We start from the raw sequence: 20,174 nt of genomic DNA on the forward strand, positions 1-20,174 counted from the left end.
TGCCCAGAGTATTTACCAAATGTCTGGCAGTAGTCACGGCTCATCTCAGAAGACAATATACTCATGTCTTCCCCTATCTAGACAACTGGCTTATCAAAGCGAGCACTTACCAAAACTGTCTACAACACACACAAATCACAATAGAACTACTTAATCAGCTAGGCTTCACGGTCATTGCATGAAAATCTAACCTACATCTGTCACAGATGCAGTCTTACCTAGGAGCCGCTCTAGACACAATCAAAGTTCTAGCCTCTCCCAATGTAGCCAGAAGTCACAATATTCATCCTATCCTACTACAATTTCAGTTAAACCAAGCCTTACTAGCCAGAGTGTTCATGCAACTGCTGGGAATGATGGCATCTTGCATCGCAGTTGTACCTCATGCAAGACTTCACATGTGTCCACTGCATGAGGGCTTAGCACGTCAGTAGAATCAATCGCAGGGTCAATTAACCGATCTAGTGTTGGTAGGCAGCCGTACCCATCGCTCTCTGCAATGCTTATCAAAAGGACAGATTGTGCTCACAGCAGACGCCTCTCTGACAGGTTGGGGTGCTCATCTCCAAGATTACAGAATACAAGGCCTGTAGAGCAACAGACAAAAGCGTCCACATCAACTATCTAGAGCTTCTAGCAGTTTTTCTTGCACTCAAAGCTTTTCAAACTCACCTCACAAGCAAAACTGTCCTAGTCCAAACAGACAACATGACAGCAAGGTATTATGTGTAAAAGCAGGACGGGACACACTCTCTCCAACTGTCAAGACTCGCTCAAACCATTTGGAATTGGCAATCCATCACAGGATTTATCTTCTGGCAGAACACCTCCCAGGCGGAAACAATCAAATTGCCGACGTTCTCAGCAGGAGGAGACAGCAAATTCACAAGTGGGAACTTCATCCCCAAGTTCTCCTTCCCTAGTTTCAACAATGGGGATTACCACAGATAGACTTGTTCGCCATAGCAGAAAATGCTAAATGCCCAAGCTTCGACTCCAGGTTCCCACACCCACTCTGAAAGGGCAATACCCAATGGATGAACTGGTCAGGGAAATTTTCCTGTGCTTTTCTGCCTCTCCCGCTCATTCCGTGTCTGGTTCGGAAGCTCAGGCAAGCATCTCTCATGCTAATTCTAGTGGCTCCCATAAGGGCCCGTCAGCCGTGGTACACCACCCTGTTGGAGCGGTCACTAGTTCCACATCAAAAGCTAAACCCCACTGCAAGTCTCCTCACACAAAACCATGGAGAAATCAGTAATCCAAAGAACTGAACCTAGCGATCTGGCTCCTGAAGTCATAGACTTTGGTTATTTAAATTTGCCATCAGACTGTATAAATATTCTAAAAGAAGCAAGAAGGCCTACCACCAGAGCTTGCTATGTAGCAAAGTGGAAAAGATTTGTTGTATACTGCAATAACATAAAAATCAATCCTTTAGATGCTTCTATACAAAGCATTATTTGTTACATGTTACACTTAGAACAATCTGCACTAGCTTATACATCTATTTGTTTGCACCTTGCAGCAGTAGCTGCGTTTTTTAAACATCTGTCACTATTCAGAATTCCAGTAATCAAAGCTTTCATGGAGGGGTTGAAGAGAGTAATACCACCAAGGAATCCTCCTGCCCCCGTTTGGAATCTCAACGTTGTTCTCACAAAGCTCATGGGTCCACCTTTTGAACCATTGCATAAGCGCCCCTTGCAATTTCTCTTTTGGAAAGTTGCTTTCCTCATTGTGATCACATCACTGAGGAGAGTTGGTGAGCTATAGGCATTAACCTTAGAAGAACCCGTCCAAGAAAGTCCAATGTATTGATTTCCTTTCCCCTTATGTTGCATACTGCTGTACCCTGTAATCAAATTAAAAACATACAGTTTGAATGACTCTACGTAAATCATTGTTCTGAATTTCATATTCCTGGGTTTCCATTTGGAATAATTGGCCCTGTCCATTAAATGAGCTTTAACAGTAAAGCAACTGATGTAAAAGACATGTATTTATAGAAGTATTCAGAGTTTTTTTTAAAGTTGTCAGCTGGTTTCCTTTGGCTCTGTTTTTGCACGTCTGTCTCTACAGAACTATGACAGATTGTATGGGTTACGACGGACTGGTTATGATTTGAATGTCACCTTCATGACTAAACAATGGTTTGCAGTTGAAAGCATGGTAATGTGCTCACGATGGTAAACAAAATTGTAAAGCCTAATGAATGCAATGAGAAAATCACCTCTAATTTGCTTTATTGGTGTGAGCTGATCCCTTGAGGAAACTGAAGGTGGGGAATAAGTTCCTTATCAAAATTCTAGATTGAAAGTTTTATTTTTATTTTACAAAGCGTCATTTATAGTTCCTGAATCGTAGAAAACGCGCTTTAACTCCCGAGTCTAAAATCAAGTTAGTTCTACAGTTGTGGTCCAGTTGCTTTCAGGGACCTCCTGCCATGTTTTCTTGTCTTGCCAATTGCTAGAGAATGTGGGTGGAGCTTTGGGCTCTGTTTGAAATATAGTGGATTGGCAGTTCCAATAGACCCTTAGGACTATTTCCTTAAACGGTCTTGCGCTAGGTGCAGAGGATCTTTAATTCAGTTATTCAGTTCATTTTTTGATCGTCTAGGAGCAAGTGGCGGCTTTTCAGGGTTGTTGATGACATTTCGATGTTGTTTTTTTAATCTTCTGAGCACTGTGCTGCAGGACCACGTATTTCTCCTTTTCCATCAAGAGGTTGCACTACAATGAGCTGCTCAAGGATTTACTTTTGGATTAAGCCATCAATTTTCATTTGGCTACTTGAAGAAAAAGTGGCCAGATTAAAACATACCCAGAACAATAAAGCGCCTTCTTTTGACTGGCAGAAAAGAGATATTACTCCATCAGTCTTGAAGGTTTACTGATTCCCAATCTCAGACTGTTGCATTCAAATTCCTATACCCTGTTTTTAAAGCTCATCTAGGTTTGCGTTCTCGTCATCTCATCTCTTGTCATCTGTCACTTTTTTCTTATTTATTCTTTAAATTCCCTGTCTCCCATTTTCTGTTACGTTTCCTCTGTTTTTTCTCCTTTCACCTTAGTGTTGCTTCCTTTTTTGTTATCCTACCATTTGCCTGTCTTCTATTTCATTTCCGACTGTCTTTATCCTATTTTTGTCCCCTTCTCCATGTCTCTCCTCCACAGAGCTGCCTCTAATTGAACTCCACTGTGTCCTTCCAGATGCGGCAGGCCAGAAGGCTGTCAAACCCTTGCATTCAGCGCTACCCAGCCAGAACGGGAGAGTGCAGCACGTACGTGGTCATATTGCCTCTTGAACTGAGGCTCCAGTCTGCTGCTCTACATATGCACTGGCCACCCTTGCGCCAACACGCCCCATAACTACCAGCATCAAGCACTAACACATTCATTCACAGTATAACTCCACGGCCGTCACAACATACTAACCCATTACCCACTTCACTGCAGCCTTCCTGCTCTTTTCCCAGGCACCTCTCACATGCTTGCTGAGACATGAGAATGAAGTACAATGTTTTTAATGATATTTAATGGACTGTGCCTGCAGGGAATTTGTGTTGGAAGGACCTGTGACGTTTCACCTCCTGACAGACATGTGAAACAGGACCCCTGTGACCTAGTGCCATTCGTTTTAGGCTGCTTCAGTGTGCAATAGCCAAGAGCTCTGTGTTGGCGGTAAAATGATTTTCGAGGCATGTGTGGCTGTAGATACGCATGCTGTGCATATTCCTACCATCTAGTTTTGGCATCAATGAGTGTACGTTTTTGTTTCTTCGAAGAAGCCTTTCAAGTCACTTGGTACAGTGACTGCTTGTCTTTCTAAAAATGCGCATGGACATAAACCCCATGGTTGGATTTTATTTCTTTCAGCAATCTGGTTCGTATTCGGGCGTGTGCTCCTGTGCTTCAGTTAGATACCCTCGCAGTGCTCTTTGTTGGTTCACATAGGTTTGTTCCTTCTGTCGGCATTGTTCTTGATCGTGTCTCACTTCTATGTCTGTCTCGAGTCGACAATTGTGGCTTCTCTTGAGCGACTTTCGTGTCGCCTCAGTCCCTCGTGGGGCCTCGCTGTTTGAGGCCTACACCAACTCTGGACTGTGTTTCTCCACCATGCCTCTGCTATGATGGAACAGACACCATTCTGCTGCTGACCTGGCTGCCACGTGAAGTACTCTTGGACTGATCTCCATCAGGTATATAATTGGTGTCTTTGACCAAGCACAACAAGGTCACCTGCGACGCCGGCTGCTCCTTCTGCTCCTAAGTTACCCTCCCCGACCATCATGTCTGCCATGTCATGATGTTGCATAGGAGCGGAGATGACACCCAGGACCTCTTTGGCACCGAAGACATCAAGCGGGAACACCATCCACAACCGTTGCCAGCAGACCTGGAAGCTTTCTTCCCCATCAACAGCTCTGGCTCCAACCTGGAAATCAAGGCTATTCCATCAGCTCAGTCAGCCTTGAGTATGGTACACCCTCCCCCTCGACACCGTTCGAAAACTAAGCTGCCTTATTCAAAGGGTCATCCAGCCAATCTGGAACCCCACACTTAGGCCGCCTGGCTACCACTGCCTTTCGGCCATGGTCTTCACCAACCACCACCTGATGCCAAAGAAACAATTGGGGCCACCTGCTTTGGCACCAACTGCTCCCACCTCGGTGCTGACCTGACCAACAGGATCAACACCTTTGAGGTCGAGATAAAAACTGGCCTTGGAACCAAAGCCCTCGGCACTGACCAGCAAGACCGACCTCAGCTCATGTGCCATCAAACCAATCCTCCCTAAACCTCAAGAGCAGATTGATGCTCGACAGACATTTGGTCATACTTCCCCACACAGGCTGGATCCTCATCTGCCCTCCGGGGTCTGCTGCTCACCCATCCAAATGTCAGCTGTCCTTCGAAGAAGACATGAACATGCCAGCTCCACCTAAGCAGCACAAGAAAGCAGACAAGCCTTTCACACAACCATCACCTAACCCTGCTCCCCAGCGCTCACCTTACCCCGCCTGCTTCTCCAGGAGACCACCTTTCCTTTACACCTCAGGTGTCACCACACTCTGACATGCGGAGCACTCCACCACAGGGCAACCCCTGGGACTCCTATGATGCAGACCCATGGAGAAACACAGACCCTGACTTGCACCCTTCCTTCCCCTCCCCTCCACAGACGTATTGGTAGGGCTTTCCATAAGGTGGATCTCCACACAATGTCTATAGGAGGACTCTCTATTTTGAGACCCTCTCCTCCCCCCCACCGCTCCACCCAATACCTCCCCATGCTCAGTGGGTATTCTGTGCAATACCCCGTACATTTTTCAAGACCCCATCTGCACTAGGTTCATTACACCCAGGGTGGACAAGAAATACATGGCCTCCCCTCCTGAGCCCATTTACGTTCATGGCCAGCTCCTACCTGACTCTTTGGTTGCCACTACACCCATAAAAGGGCCAACTTCCAAGCTACTGGTGATACCCCTCCACCAGGTAAAGCGAGCAAATGTGCATATGTGCTGCCGGTAAAAGGGTGGCCATGTAATTGGCCAACTATTGGCATATTGCTAATTCATTTGGGCTGCTCTCCAGGTATGACAGTGCCCACTGGTATGAGATGGAGGAGCTGCTCCGTCATTTCCCAGAAGAGTACAGGCAAAGGAGCTATGAGATTGTGTCTGAGGCAAAACAGATCTGTAACACCACTATCCGCTGCGCATTAGATGCCACAGACACTACTGCATGAGGGGTAACTCCAGTGTCCTCTTGCATAGGCATGCCTAGCTCCAAATCTCTGGCTTCAAGTCGGTAGTCCAGCAAACCTGTTCAACCTGCCATATTGATGGCCACCATCAGTTTGGACCGCAGTTTGACCAGATGCTAGAATTGTTTTTAAAGATTCAGAGACTGCGAAGGGTATGGGTGCCCTCCAAACAGTTGCTCCTCGCAGCACCTTATGTCTCACGCCCTACTGTGGAGGCTCGAGGACCACCTTCAGGCCACGAAAAATCTGCTCGCTATGGAGAGACAGATTTTATCAGGTCAAGCTATTTTTAGGACCTACTGATCAGTTATAGCGAGTGAACTTAAGCTGAAAAGGATCAGGTGTTCTGTTCATTCATAAAGTGAATGAGCAATAAAGATGCCTTTAAATCTTGTTTTTATCATGACACATTTGCTGCCTGGACAGAGGTCAAATGTCAGTTTCTCTTTTTTTCTAATTGCTGCTTATCTTATCATGAAAGATGGTGTATAATTTTATTTCACTTGCCACAGTTGGAGATTTTTGTCAAGTGAGCGGTCTGACAATCATTGTGAAACAAAAAGCTGTAAGATATCAGTTTTTTTCAAACGCACAACATTTAAATAGCTTGTAATTGAATAGTACAAATATTTCAAAATCTATCAGGAAATACGGAAGCACAGTTTATTTGTAATTCTGAAGTGTGATGGAAAAAGATGTAAATGGGAGCAAAATAAATCAGAACACTTTACTTGTTGATGTACAAATGACAAATATTCGCAGAAACTCTATTTCCAAACAGTATATTTTGTACACTATGTAGTTCTATCAGTAAAACCGCATGTCATTGAGAAATTCTGCGCCATTTCAATGGAAAATCTGCTGATTACCAATGACAGTGCACTACAACTTCATGTTGTAGTGTAGTTATGCATTTATTAAGTGAAAGATTTTCAACATGATTTGAGAAACATTCTTTCCCCCGGCCCTGATGACAAAGCTGTTAATGAACTAAGAGGTAAGTCAGGAGTCCTGAGTATCCTATATGTGACTAGATTTGTATTATATACGGAGCAAAAGTTAAGTCTATTAAATCAAACAAAAGTTTTTTGTTCAGAAGACAAGCTGGACTTGCATATTTGAACGTGCTCTCATGTGTGAAAATGAAGGAAATGGCAGCTCAGTGAATTAAAATATTTACTGAGGATTACATCCTTTGAAACTAGTTTATGGGTCAAGAGCATTACATTTGGGTTGAGAACATTAATCTGAAAGAGACATCTAGCCGCAGGTTCCTTAACTTGTGAATTCTCCCCCAGCATCAGACTACTGGATCTGAAAAGTTTTTCTCAGCAGTACCTCTGCGCACCAAGGGAGAGGGGTGGGGAGGAACGCCACATGGCTCAGTATGACAGCTTCGGATATGGTGTCAATGGAGCCATATAATTCCCCTACGGCGTACTGACGTCAGTTTATTCTTTTTCATTCTACACGCGGATCCTAAGTAGCATATTTAGCCGTTTTCTGCCTGCTGTGACAAGCATTTCTCATTTGAACCAGAGTGCTAAATTCCTATGCCCTCTGAGTTTAAATCCTATGGCTGCCAAATGTCGGGTACGAAACCACGCTTGGGCGAGCACCACGACGCCGACGAGTGTGATGCAGTAATTGAAGCCGAAGGCTCTGCGGAAGCGGAGCAAAAAACTTCTGATGTTGTGGATCACAGTCTCTGGCTATCGCTCATGGCAAGCGATGTCGTAAGAGATTGAAGTCCCGGGTCTTTGTGGCTCCTTAGACTCACGGGTTGGATTGTGGAGAGTCTTTTACTTCCGTACCAGCGTCGCTTCCGCGCTGCCCATCTTTTCTTGGAACCCGGGTGACCTGGAACCAGATGCAGGAGTACTACAAGGCTCACCATCTGGTCTTTGGACCCTCATCTCCCTCTGGCGCACCTGCGGGCCCTAATGAGGTCAGAGGCGCAGTAACTATGCCATTGCCGACGGGTTTTTCCTCAGTGGCAGTTCTAGTCTCGGGCACAGAGGTGTCTGTGCACGGTCCTTCGGTACCTCCACTACTGACGTCAGTAAACTTCGACGCTACATCGGTTGCCCCGCTGGTGCATATTTCCACGGTGCTGGAAGATTCCGAGCTGGAGTCGGTGCACGAGTCTGTGCACGACATGGCTGTGCACTTCGTAGGGTTGGCTTCGCCTCAGCTCCTTGCCGATGTCAACCATCGCCTTTCACCCTTCCCAGGCGGACATCGGTACGGCACCTGTTCCGCGCCCGTTTTAGAGCCATTTTTGACACAGATGGTTACTGTGGAGGTTTCTTAGGACCAGCTGGGGGAAGATCGTGAGGGGATAGCCCCCATGGAGCATCCAGTGCTGTGGCTCCTACTATGCTAGACAGCTGGATAGCTGAGCTGGGTGAAACAAGCGGGCTAGATTCATCCCCTGCTTTCTCTCTTTTATCACCTCCTGGCCTCGCCAGTTCTTCTTTGGCAGATGTTTTGAAAAGAGTGATGTCTTACAGCTCACTCTACCTACAGTGGAGAAGGTTACGGACACTCTTATTGAGGTCCTTCATCCTGGCCAATCGAGGGTTGAACCAGTACTTCCCTTTTCTGAGGCACTGTCTGATCTTTTATTGGGGGCATGGGCAAAACCTGAGTCAGTAGTACCAGTGGAACGTACTATCGCTCACAAATACTGCCCTGCCCCCACTGGACCCAACCTGCCTTATTCGACAGCCGACCCACCGTAGTTTCGTGGTCCAGGCCATTAAGCGGTCCCCTGAGATGGAGAACCTTCCTCATTTCTTCCTTGACAAAGAATTCAGGAGGCTGAATTCTTGTGGGAAATGTTTTGTTTCCTCCTCCAGTGTAGCATTATGCTCCACCAACACGATTTGCATCCTCAGACGTTTTCTTCATGCCTTGTGGGACATCTTGGCACAGCTTTTGTTATTGTTATTGTTAATTTCGATTTGTAGAGCGCTTAATACCAAAAGGTCTCTAAGAGCTTCAAGAAGAGCAACGTCAGTTCCAGGGAGAGTAGCATACAGTTAGGCCCAAGCTTCTGTGAATAGAATGGTCTTCAGTTTTTTTCTGAAAGGAAGAAGGCGGCTTTCCGCACGGAGCGGGCCATGCAGCCTGTTCCAAAGTGTGGGTATGAGGATTGAGAAAGCTCTGCCCCCTTTAATCTAATCTAATAGGGAGATTTGTAGAGCGCATGGTGACGCCGACGGCGTGTCCCCGCGCTGAGATCCCAAGTGCAGGCAGAAGGGAGGGAGGAACACTATTGAGAGTAGAGAAGTGTTTTCAGTTTAGCTCTAAAGGTGGGCTCTGAGGTTTCCAGGCGGAGCGCTATAGGGAGTTTATTCCAACTGGACGCTGCTAGGTACCTAAAGGACCGGCCAGGGCGTATTTCTCAAGTCGTTCTTTGATGTAGATAGGTGCTTGGCCGTAGAGGGCCTTATGTGCAATACAGAGGCCCTTAAATATGGCCCTCTGCTTTATGGGTAGCCAGTGGAGTTGTTGCAGTAGGGGTGATGCCCTCATGCGCCTAGGTAGTTTGAAGAGTAGCCTAGCGGAGTCATTCATCACTATCTGGAGTTTACCCACCAGTGAGTCAGGTAAACCGATGTAGAGCGAGTTGCCATAGTCCATATGGGCCAGGATCAGAGCAGCTACGACTGTCCTCATGGTTGAGAAGGAGAGGATGGGGGAGAGTCTCCTTAATAGCCTGAGTAGGCCCACACAAGTTTCAAATACATAGGAGACTTGATTGGCCAATGAGAGTTTGGTGTCAACTTTTATTCACAAACTTTTTACCGCTGGGACTGGAGCCTCAGCCAGCTCATGAGGCCAGTAGAGGGAGTTCCTAGGGTTGTGATCATTAGTCACAGCCAGGACCTCCGCTTTGTCTGGATTAATCTTGAGAGAATTGGCCGTCATCCATTGAACCGTGAATCGCAGAACATCTTTAGCCCGGGAGTGGGCCTTTGGGGTGTTTTTCATTTGCAGAATGATTTGTGAGCCGTCCGCATAATTAAAGACGTGGCAGTCCATTTCCGCAAGGGCATTTATCAGAGGCCTGAGATATATGTTAAATAGGAGGGGAGGGTGAGCCGACCCCTGTGAGACTCCACAGGGGATCGGCCCCCTCTCTGAGACCCAATCGCTCATCTGGATTCTCTGGGTGCGGTTGGTCAGGAATGAGGTAAACCATTGGAGGATAGGCCCCCCAATCCCAATATGTCTTAATCTTTTCAGGAGTAGAGCGTGATTGGCCGTGTCGAACGCTGCCAACAGGTCTAGGAGGACTAGGACACATGGCTTCTTGTTGTCAGCTGTTATCCTAATATCATCGAGTACTGATAGCATCACCTATTCTGTGCTATGGTGCACACGGAAACCTGCCTGCCTGCCCCCCAGAAGGTGGTGGTCCTCCATGAACCTGGATAGAGTCTGCAGGACATATTGTTCTAAGATTTTGGCCAGGAATGGGAGTTGGGAAATGGGTCGTTAGTTTTTCATATTGGAAGTATCCGCGCCTGTCGTCTTAATCAGGGGGATTATTTTGGCTTCCTTAAAGTGTCTTGGAACCTTCCCAGTCTCCAGAGAGAGGTTCAACAAGGCAAGGATATCTCCCTCCATCTCTGGGAGAGCTAACTTAAAAATCCTCAGGGGTAGGGATCAGCAGGTGAGCCAGATTTGATTTTTGTAGCAATGCATCGGAGGGTCTCAATTTTGAGTGTTGTGAAGGAAGAGAGCAACTCTACCCTCTTTCCCTGGGTTGCCTCCTCTACAGAGAGGGATTGTTTAAACAGGTATTTGTTGATCTCAATCAGAATGCTTTGTATTTTATTGGAGAAGTATGATAGGAATTGATTACACTGTTCCTGGTTGGATGGTGTCACAAGTGACTGCTTTTGGCTTAATTCTTTCAGGATTTTAAATGTTTCTTTTTGTTTGTTGGTTGCTACTAAGATCCTGTTTTCATAGTATACCGCTTTCCTGCTAAGGAGCTCCTTTTTGCAAGTGGAGACTTTAGCTCTATACTCTACGAGAGTCTGTGGCTCATAGTCTTTACGCCGCTGTTGTTCGTGGTGGCGGAGGATGCGTTTCAAAGCCCTGAGCTCTCCCGTAAACCACGGTGAACCCTTGCCTTTGTTACCAGTTTTTATTTTTTTGACTGGAGCTAATTTATTGCTGGCAGATAGAAGCTAGTCGGAGATGGTTTCGGTCCAATCATCAATATCAGCTGTCTCCGGCCTCCTGACGTGGTTGTTTCTAAGCGTGCTTTCTAGTTACGGGCCCTCGATTTTTGACCAGCTACGAACATATTTCCAGTCCAGCAGTGGGCTTGTAGTGCGTCTAGCTAGGGGGAGTAGAAGGTTGATACAATGGTGGTCCGACCACGCACAAGGGGTGATATCCCTTAGGGTCACCAGAGGGAGGGTAGACCAGACCAGGTCACGGGTATGTCCTAGCTCATGCGTAGAGGTAGTTACTAGCTGTATAAGCCCAAGCATGGTGAGCGTCTCCTCTAGCTGTCGGGCCTGTGCCTCTCTGGGTTGTTGGTCCCAGTCGTAGTTGAAGTCTCCTACCACCTGGAATTGTTGAAAGCGTGAGGGGAGGTTAGAAACCCATTCGGTTAGGAGGTCTGAGAGGCGAGGGGGGCATTTAGGTGGGCAATACACTACCATGATTACTAGACTGGATGAGTAGTGGCAGACCTTAATTGTTAGAATATTAGATCCTTCTAGGTTATCTCCTGACACCTTTTCAATGGTCAGGTGGTTTTTATACAGAAGCGCTACCCCACCTCCTCTTTTTCCCATTGGCCTATTATGCCAGAAGGCGTCATAGCCATCGGGTAGTGCTGCCGCGATGGTGGGGCCGGAGTCTTCATCAAGCCATGTTTCGGTTAGAGCTAGTATGTCCGGGGCATCATCTTGTAGGAGAGTGAGGATCTCAATAGCATGCTTCTGTAATGAGCGCGTGTTCAGGACCGAGAGTTTCAGGATATCATTGCCGCTAGGCTTGTATTGGTCCCGGTTGTGTACCGGGGTGGGGCTGAGTGACTCTTCCTCCCTGTGGGATGAGGAGGCCTTTCTTGAGTGTGATAATCGTCTCCGGTCTTAAAGGTCAAGGTGTGGGATCTTAGTTCATCACCAGAGTATGCTCGAAATTGGCCAGGGGACCCGGCCCCTGGACCAGTTTGGGAGCGGAAGGGCTTACCTTAGGTGCACCAGCGGCACGTCCTCTGCGTGCTTCCGCTCCAGCTCGTGATTTAAAGCCACCCGTGACCCCTGGCCCCTCTTCGCCAGTCAGCCCTGCTGTGCAGCAGCTGACACCCTCATGGTCGCTAGACCAGGTGAGAGCATGCAGGAAATGGAGGGCAGGACCGGCCGAGTGGGGGCTCCGGTATGTAGGTGAGTAGCGCAGCAAATGCAAATAACACTTAAATGGTTTAAAAAGTTAAAAGCACGGATAATACAAAGTTAAGAACAAGGCTTTAGGATACGACATGCACTGCCTGGGCTAGCGCGTCTTCTTTGACTACGCGTCCGCTCCAGCGAGTGATTTAAAGCCCCCCGTGACCCCTGGCCTCTCCCCGCCAGTCAGCCCTGCTGTGCAGCAGCTGACACCCTCACGGAGTCACATGAGAGCATGCGGGAAATGGAGGGCAGGACTGGCCGAGTGGGAGCTCCGGTATGTAGATGAGTAGCGCAGCAAATGCAAATAACACTCAAATGGTTTAAAAAGTTAAAAACGCGGGTAATACAAAGTTAAGAACAAGGCTTTAGGACGCAACATACACTGCCTGGGCTATCACGTCTTATTTTCTTTGTTCCAGAGGCTAACAAGGATGAGGACCCAGTTGATTATCGATGGTCGCCGGGCCAAAACAGCTCATCAGGTGTGGAATGGACTCCACCTATTCCATTGATCAAGCCAGCATTGGCTGTAGCATTGCGCCAACATGCCTGGCTTAATGCATCTTGATTTTCAGAAGCAACCCAGACAGCCTTGCTTAAAATGTCATTTTATGGTGTCCATCTTTTTGGAGCCCAAGCAGATGTGACCTTACGTAGGTTTTGGGCTAGTCGGAGAGGGCCAGACCCTTAGCTTGCCCCTCCTCCCATTTTTTCCACTTGTTATTGCGGTATGCGCGTTTTTTTGCGTTGGTCGCCACTCTGGTGCTGCTGGCAAGCCTCCTGTATTGGGACCCTGCAGATGATCTTACTCTACTGGCCGATGGGGTTCTTTGGATGCAACTGTTGTGTGAATCCCTTATCACGCGATTCCCTTTAGCATAATGTAATATTGGTCACTCAGGCTTATTGCCCTTTCTTCTGTTTCTTGGATATGTTTTTTTACGCTGGTCTTTCAGCCGCATGGTGTCCCTCCTTTTCTTTAAAAAATAAAAAACACAGTGAGGGGAAGGGAGAGAAGGACGCAGAATGAAGCTTTCTCCATGTTAGAACTCCTTCTTTGCTTGATGTCTGCCTCGTTTTTCTTGGGCCTTACCCTGCTTGGGTTAACAGGGTTGTGTCTGGTGGCCCTTCTTCCATTTCTCTATCAGGGCAGGATCCACATGTGTTCTTTCGTACCCTTTGTTAGTGTACTTTGGGTTCACATACGGCATCCTGACTGTTGTCAGGTGATTTTGTGTAGATTTCGTCCCCCATTTTCCTGAGACTCGGTTTTTCCATGCCGGGATTGCCTGATCCTCTTCTTTGGGCTAGGAGCTGTAGCTCAGAGGCATTGTCATGTGCTATTTATGTATCTCTTCCACACCTGACAGTGGAGACTTAATTCATTTTGTTGTGCTTGGACTGATTCTATTCACACTTTTTCTTCATATCTTTCCACTTAGTGATTTACTTGAGGTCCTCTAGTGGCCATGTTCTTTCGCCTAAGATGGATGCCATCCTCTGGTTAGTTGGTCTGGTGGTTCAGTCCTCTATTGTACACATTGCAGACTCCCCTGCCCCTTCTAGTACTCCGTGACCATGTTCCAGTGACTCCAGTTAGCCTTTCGATTAATTGGATACATGCCTATCGTCCTTGGAGTTGGGTTACAACTGGCATCTGTGCTTTGTTACCACTATGCCTGAGGAAACATGCTCCTTACTCTTGGTGCAAATTCCTTGCTTGCGTTTTTGTTGTTGTCATTACCACGTTTAGAAGAGAGCTCTCTCTTCCTTATCCTTTCCCACTGAGGTGTGGCCGATCTTAATCTCGGTCAGCCGGTCCTCCTGAACCTCTTATGAGATTGGTTCACAGAACCTGCTCCTAGAGAATATGGCAATGGTATCTAATTCACAAATTAAGGAATCTGTGGCTAGATGTCTCTATCAGATGAACAAGTTACTTACCTTCGGTAACGATGTATCTGGTACAGATATAGTCTAGCTACATATTCCTTAACACCCCGCCCATCCTCCCCACTCTGCAAATGACCTTGAGGTCTGCTCTTGGCGTTTTTAGTTCACTTCCGGATTTTATGACCTTTGGCGTGGGAGTGATTTCCCCTTTTTCCTTTCTGCTTTTGTTTGTGATGAGGTCCCCCAGTTCCACTGGTCTTGTTTCCTGACGTTATATGAAGCTTCCACCACCTCCCCCTCCCTTTTTTTAATCCTTGGTATATGGTGGAGGGAGTGCCACCTTTTCCTCCTAGTATATGGGGTGTATGAGGTATTTCTCTTGTATATCGTGTCATGTACCTCTGCTCAGTGTTCCACATGACTTGTGCTTCATTTACTTTTTGACCTTTTCCTTAAGGGTCTTCCTGGTATTATCATACCCTTTCTTTCCCCCTTTTTCGTTGCTTTGGTAAAGATTTTTCCTCTTTTATAGCACACTATTTCTTCTGCCAGTTTCTGTGTGTCTCCGTGTTTAGCATAAGAAGCGGACGTCAGCGGGCCAGAGGGGACTTATATGGCTTCATTGACATATCTGTAGCCGACGTCATATGAAGCCATGCTATGCCAGCGACCCCCCCCCCTTCCCGGTGCACAACCCCCCCTCCCGCCCCCCCCCCCTTCCCGGTGCACAAAGGTACTGCTAAGAAAATATTTCTGTTTCCAGTCTGACGGCGGGGGATAATTCACAAGTTAAGGAATCTGCGGCTAGATTATATCTACCAGATGCATCATTACAGAAGGCGCCCAGAGATCCCCTTTGGGATGATTTATGTGCGATGTAAATGACCTAAATAAATAAATAACTTGTTCTTTAAGTCGCTAGACTTACAAGTCTAGGAACATTTTAATGATTTTTTGACGCCTGGTCTCCCCTGGCACCTCTACGCCTTACCAGCGTCCACAGGTCCAGCAATCCTCTTCCAGGTTACTTTAAGTGATCCTACAGAGGCAATAATTCTAACAGCAAATGTCAAGGTGGCTCCCCAAAGGAGCTTCCACCACCAAACCCCGACTTGCCTCTCCTTCAACAATATACACAATACCTGTCATGGGGGGAGAACCTTCAACGGTTCTTTCCCTCATGGAGGATAGTCATTTCTGACCAGTGGGTGTTGGCTATTACCCAACATGGTTATTATCTGGAGCTCACTTTATCACTCCACCCCCCTCCTCCCCCCATTCCTCCTCGCAAGCACAGACTCTACCCAAATGCTCCTTCTGAAAGGGGCTATAGGACCATCCCCCATCATCACCGGGACATGGGAGTTTACTCTCTGTACTTTCTTGTTCCCAAAAAGGACTCTTCCCTCAGACTTATTCCGGACCTCAGACCCCTAAACAAATACATTCTCTTAGAGCACTTCCATATGGTTACTTTTCAGGATGTGGTCTTGCTTCTGCAACAAGGTGACTTCATGAATGCGCTTGACCTGAAGGATGCCTATTTCCAAATACCAATATACTCTGCGCCTCGCCGATATTTCAGGTTGGTAGTCAGCAAAAAGCATTACCCGTTCGAGGTCACCACTGCACCCTGGGTGATTACTAAGTGCCTTGCCGTGGTGGCCTCTCATCTGCGCAAACAGTGCATCCATGTCTTCCCCTAGCTGGATGACTGGCTGGCTGATCAGGAGTACCACTGCCAGCAGGCCCTCGAACACACATAAATCATGAGAAACCTCCTACAACGCCATGAAATCCCACCTCCAAACCCTCCAGATCAAACCCTACTTGAGGGCATTTCTCAACTCCGAGGTTGAGATGGCCTATCCAAACCCTGCCATGATTCAGTCCTTTCAAGCACTAGTCCCTCTTTTCCAACCAGGCCACCAGTTCAAAGTCGGGACAGTCATGCTCCTCCTCGGCATGATGGCCTCGTCCCTTGTTATAGTACCCCATGCCATGCCAGGTTTCATATGTGTCTATTGCAGGAATGCCTAGCACAACAGTGTTCTCAAGCAGGGGGTCATCGGGACGATCTTGTGTTGATAGTCAGCCTCACGTGTCGCTCTCTGCAGTGGTGGAACACCAACAACCTGTTGAAGGAGTGACCTTTCCTCAAACCAGTTCCGCAGAGGACTGTTACATCAGACACCTCCCCTTTCCACATCAGCTACCTGGAGCACATAGCCATTCACGTGTTGAAGCCTTTCCTACCTCACCTGTCAGGCAAGGCTGTTCTTGTCTGGACTGACAATATGACAACCATGTATTACCTTCAGAAACATGGCAGCACCCGGTCTCCCCAGCTGTTGCAGCCAGCCCATTTGGCGCTGGGCTAGCGGAGTACCATCCGGGAATAGACAACAACCATGCCGACCACCTCATCAGGATGCAGCAACAAGTCCACAAGTGGTAACTCAACCCGCAAGTCCTGCTCCAGTACTTCTGCCCATGAGGTGTTGCAGATATACACCTCTTTGCCACTGCAGAAAAGCCAAATGTCCAAACTTCGCCTCCAGGTTCCCACACCCCAACAGCAATGCACTATGGATGACTTGGTCAGAGATATTTGCCGAGACTTTTCCGCTTCTCCCACTATTTGCATTTGTGGTTTGGAGGCTTCTGCAGGTGCTTCTCACCCTCATCCTGTTGGCGCCCACATGGTCCTGCCATGCCTGGTTCACAACTCTACTTGAACTCTCACTAGTTTTACCAGAGAGGCTCCCCAGCAGCCCAGACCTCACGCAGAACCATGGAGAAGTCAGACATCCAGGCCCCAGGTCTCGCGATTTTGTTCCCAAGGTCCTAGAATTTGGGTACTTGAATCTTCCACCTGAATGCATCAGTGGTCTCAAGGAAACACGTAGACCACCCATTGCTGCTACGCAGCGAAGTAGTCGAAGTTCATATACTACTGTCACTCAAAGCAAATTGACCCTTTTACGGGCACAGTTCAGAACATTGTCTATCTGCTTCATTTGCAGCTTTACAGTCAGGTCATCACTTGTATACAGCAACACCTGGCTTCTGTGGCCACATATCTTCAATACAGATAACACATCTCTCTCCTCAGTATTCCAGTCATTGAGTCTTTCATGGAGCGTCTCAAGAGAGGGCGAGGCATTATCCCTTGGGTCCAACCTGCCCGGCTTGGAACCTCAACATTGTACTAACAAGACTCATGGGTTTTCCTTTTGACCCCTCAACTCCTGCCCCCTTTCAGTTCCTCTCTTGGAAGATGGCATTTCTGGATGCAGTAACTTCACTCAGGTGTGTCAATGAGGTTCTGGCACTAACATTAGAAGAAACTTTCTTCCAAGTACATAGGGATAGGATAGTCCTCCGCACTAACCTCAAATTCCTCCCTAACGTGGTCTACCAGTTCCACATGAATCCATGGACCTCCCTGTTTTCTTCCAGCAACCTGACTCAGTTGCTGAATGGGCTCTCCATACTTTAGATGTGAAATGAGCCCTCGTGTACAACATTCACAGACCATTTAGAAACAAACATCAACTCTTTGTTGCTTTCTCTAAATCCCATAAAGGGAAGGCGCTGTCCATTATGCTAAAGCTAAGAGGACTGTGCCCATTCCTCCTAGAGCCCACTACACTCTGGAGTAAAAGGAGCCTCTATGGCCCTCCTTAGGAACATTCCAATAGCTGACATATGCTAAGCAGCTGCCTGGTCTGCACCACACCTTTTTGTAAAACATTAGTGCATAGATGTACTAGTCCGCCATCAATCCGTACAGTGTTTAAATCTACTGCAACACCCACAGGCTAGCTATCACCTTTGGGAGGACTGCTTTGCAGTCTATGCACATCATATGTATCTACAGCCACACACGCCTCAAACGGAAAATGTTACTTACCCTGTAAGCATCTGTTAGTGGCATGTAGTGCGGTAGATTCACTTGCTCCCACCCTCCTCCCTGGAAGCCTGTGGCTGTTGCAGTGCCCTTTACTGACTCTTTTGCATGGACATCTCTCTTTATATCGCTTTGCTTCACATTGCATCCTCACCCATCGTGCGTAAAAACAACCTTATAATGGAATCGATGACCATGTGAATTACCGGCAAGAGGAGTCACTATTCATCGTGACTCGTAAAGCTTCTTCAAAGAAAAACAACTTGCACGCGTCTAGTCCCAACACTAGATGGCAGGAGTTTGCACAACATGTGAATCTATAGCACTACATACCACAAACAGATGCTTACGGGGTAAGTAACATTTTCCTTTCTGAATATCCGGCCCGGATGGTGTATCTTAGTGCTAGCCTGATGCACAATGTCTGTAGGGGTTGTGCTGTGTACATCTTGTCCCAGATATAATCCTATCTAATTCCTACCAAGCTCTGAGGACTTAGTGCAAAGCGAAAATTCTTAGAGTAAGTATGTGTAGGTTTTCTGAAATGTATTATTGTCATTCCATGTGGCATCATAGAATGAGCAAGGTCCTGTAATGGCTATTAATGATTTGAAAAAGTTGTTTTCCTTTTTCTAAGCAATTGAGTATGTAGCTGAAATTGGGGTATTCATGTTGTATTTTCTTTCTTTGCGAAAGTGTGCCTGATGCAATAGCAACAGTCTCTCATGTAGATACCAATCCAGTATGCTTATCCAGTATTATGGGTATCTTTCATAGATTCACATGCCTGAATCATTCCCCGTCGTCGGGGTGGGAGTCCCCGGTATATAAAAATAGTAATGTCATAAAGACATATATACACTAATAGGGCGGAGGCCTCACATTAGTAACCTATCTGAGTCCTTTTCTAAAAAAGGACCAAACTTTGGCCAGGAGCCAATCAGCTACTACCACCCTCTAGAACCTTCCTGGAGGGAGCCCTAGTCCCTCAGATTTTCTACCGCACGTCGTGCTAAGGGGGTCTCCACTTAGCTCTGCTCAGGTTTCTGGTATTTCTGGCTTTATTCCATATTTTTCTCTTTATATTTACTCTTGTGGAGGAGTGGTAGTCTACTATGTCTACCACTCCAAAAAAAAAGGGCTCTTTAGACCTTGTGCCTCGTGTAGTAAGCTGAGACTGCATGTAGATGACAAACATAAAGACTGCCTCTACTGTCTCTACCCTGACCATTCTGCCAAGGATTTTAAGGTCTGCCGCACTTTCTCTGTCAAGACTCTAAAAGACGGAGAGGGACGCCTGCTTCTGTGGCTTCAGAGACTGAAGGACAAGGATCAAACAGTCTCTTCAGGTGAGAGCGAGTGTTCCTTCAGGAGCTCACACTCCTCTTCCAAAAGCCAAGACAGACGTCTCCAGGTCCGTCTAATATGCCACCTCAAAAGAAAAAGCCAAAGTCTTCAGAGGGTCGTCCAAAAGCCATGGCAGTTAAGACTCCTCTTCAGGAAGCCACCTTCAAGAAGCCTGTGCTGGTGTTTTCGGCCATGCTTTTGACAGCGTCGACAGTAACCATCTCTACGTCGACAGCATCGGCCTTCACCACCTTGACTACATCTACCTCCACATCGTTGTCGTCGGGTAGGTCTATAACATCTATTATTCCAGTCAAAAGAGCGTCGACGACAGCTTCTTCGTAGACAAAGTCGAAATAGTCGTCGTCGACGAAAGTCCCATCGACGTCGACTACCACCTCGTCGACGATGTCATCGACGACAAAGCCATCGACGTCGACACCAGCGTCGACGAAGCCGTCGACGACGAGATCGTCGACGAAGCCGTCAACGGCAACTCCAACATCGACACTGCCGTCGACGAAGAAACCACCTTCGACGACGCTACCGTCGACGACATCGTCGTCGGTGAAGATGACAGAGAGGTCTGCTGTGGCTGTCAGCATCCCACCGTCGACGACCACCTCGTCGACGGGCCCGTCGACGGAAGGCTCTCCTAAGCTGAAGTATATCCATACACACTTCAGGATGTCAACGCGTACGCTGACGCCAGAGGCTACGTCTCCTAGCAGAGTCCAGCCACTGCCACCGGTCCATTTACTGAAGACTGAGGACTCTGATGATGGCGCCATGTTCCACACTGCAACAAGTCCATCACAGCTAAATGT

At 47.3% G+C, this 20,174-nt stretch overlaps 1 protein-coding gene across 7 annotated transcripts in view; it reads left to right on the plus strand.

Moving 5' to 3' along the window:
- PLEKHA1 (pleckstrin homology domain containing A1) overlaps window positions 1-20,174 on the plus strand; it is a 712,942-nt gene that overhangs the window by 498,955 nt on the left and 193,813 nt on the right. For 3 of the 7 annotated variants that reach the window (XM_086922967.1, XM_086922965.1, XM_086922969.1), the window contains exon 12: window positions 3,210-3,280. The exons of the other annotated variants lie outside the window; for them this stretch is intronic. In XM_086922967.1, coding sequence (XP_086779093.1) covers window positions 3,210-3,280 — 71 coding nt within the window. The remainder of the gene's footprint in view (window positions 1-3,209; window positions 3,281-20,174) is intronic. 7 annotated transcript variants of the gene reach the window in all.

Source organism: Lissotriton vulgaris, chromosome 5 (genome assembly GCF_964263255.1).
Source record: "Lissotriton vulgaris chromosome 5, aLisVul1.2, whole genome shotgun sequence".
NCBI classification, from domain to species: domain Eukaryota; kingdom Metazoa; phylum Chordata; class Amphibia; order Caudata; family Salamandridae; genus Lissotriton; species Lissotriton vulgaris.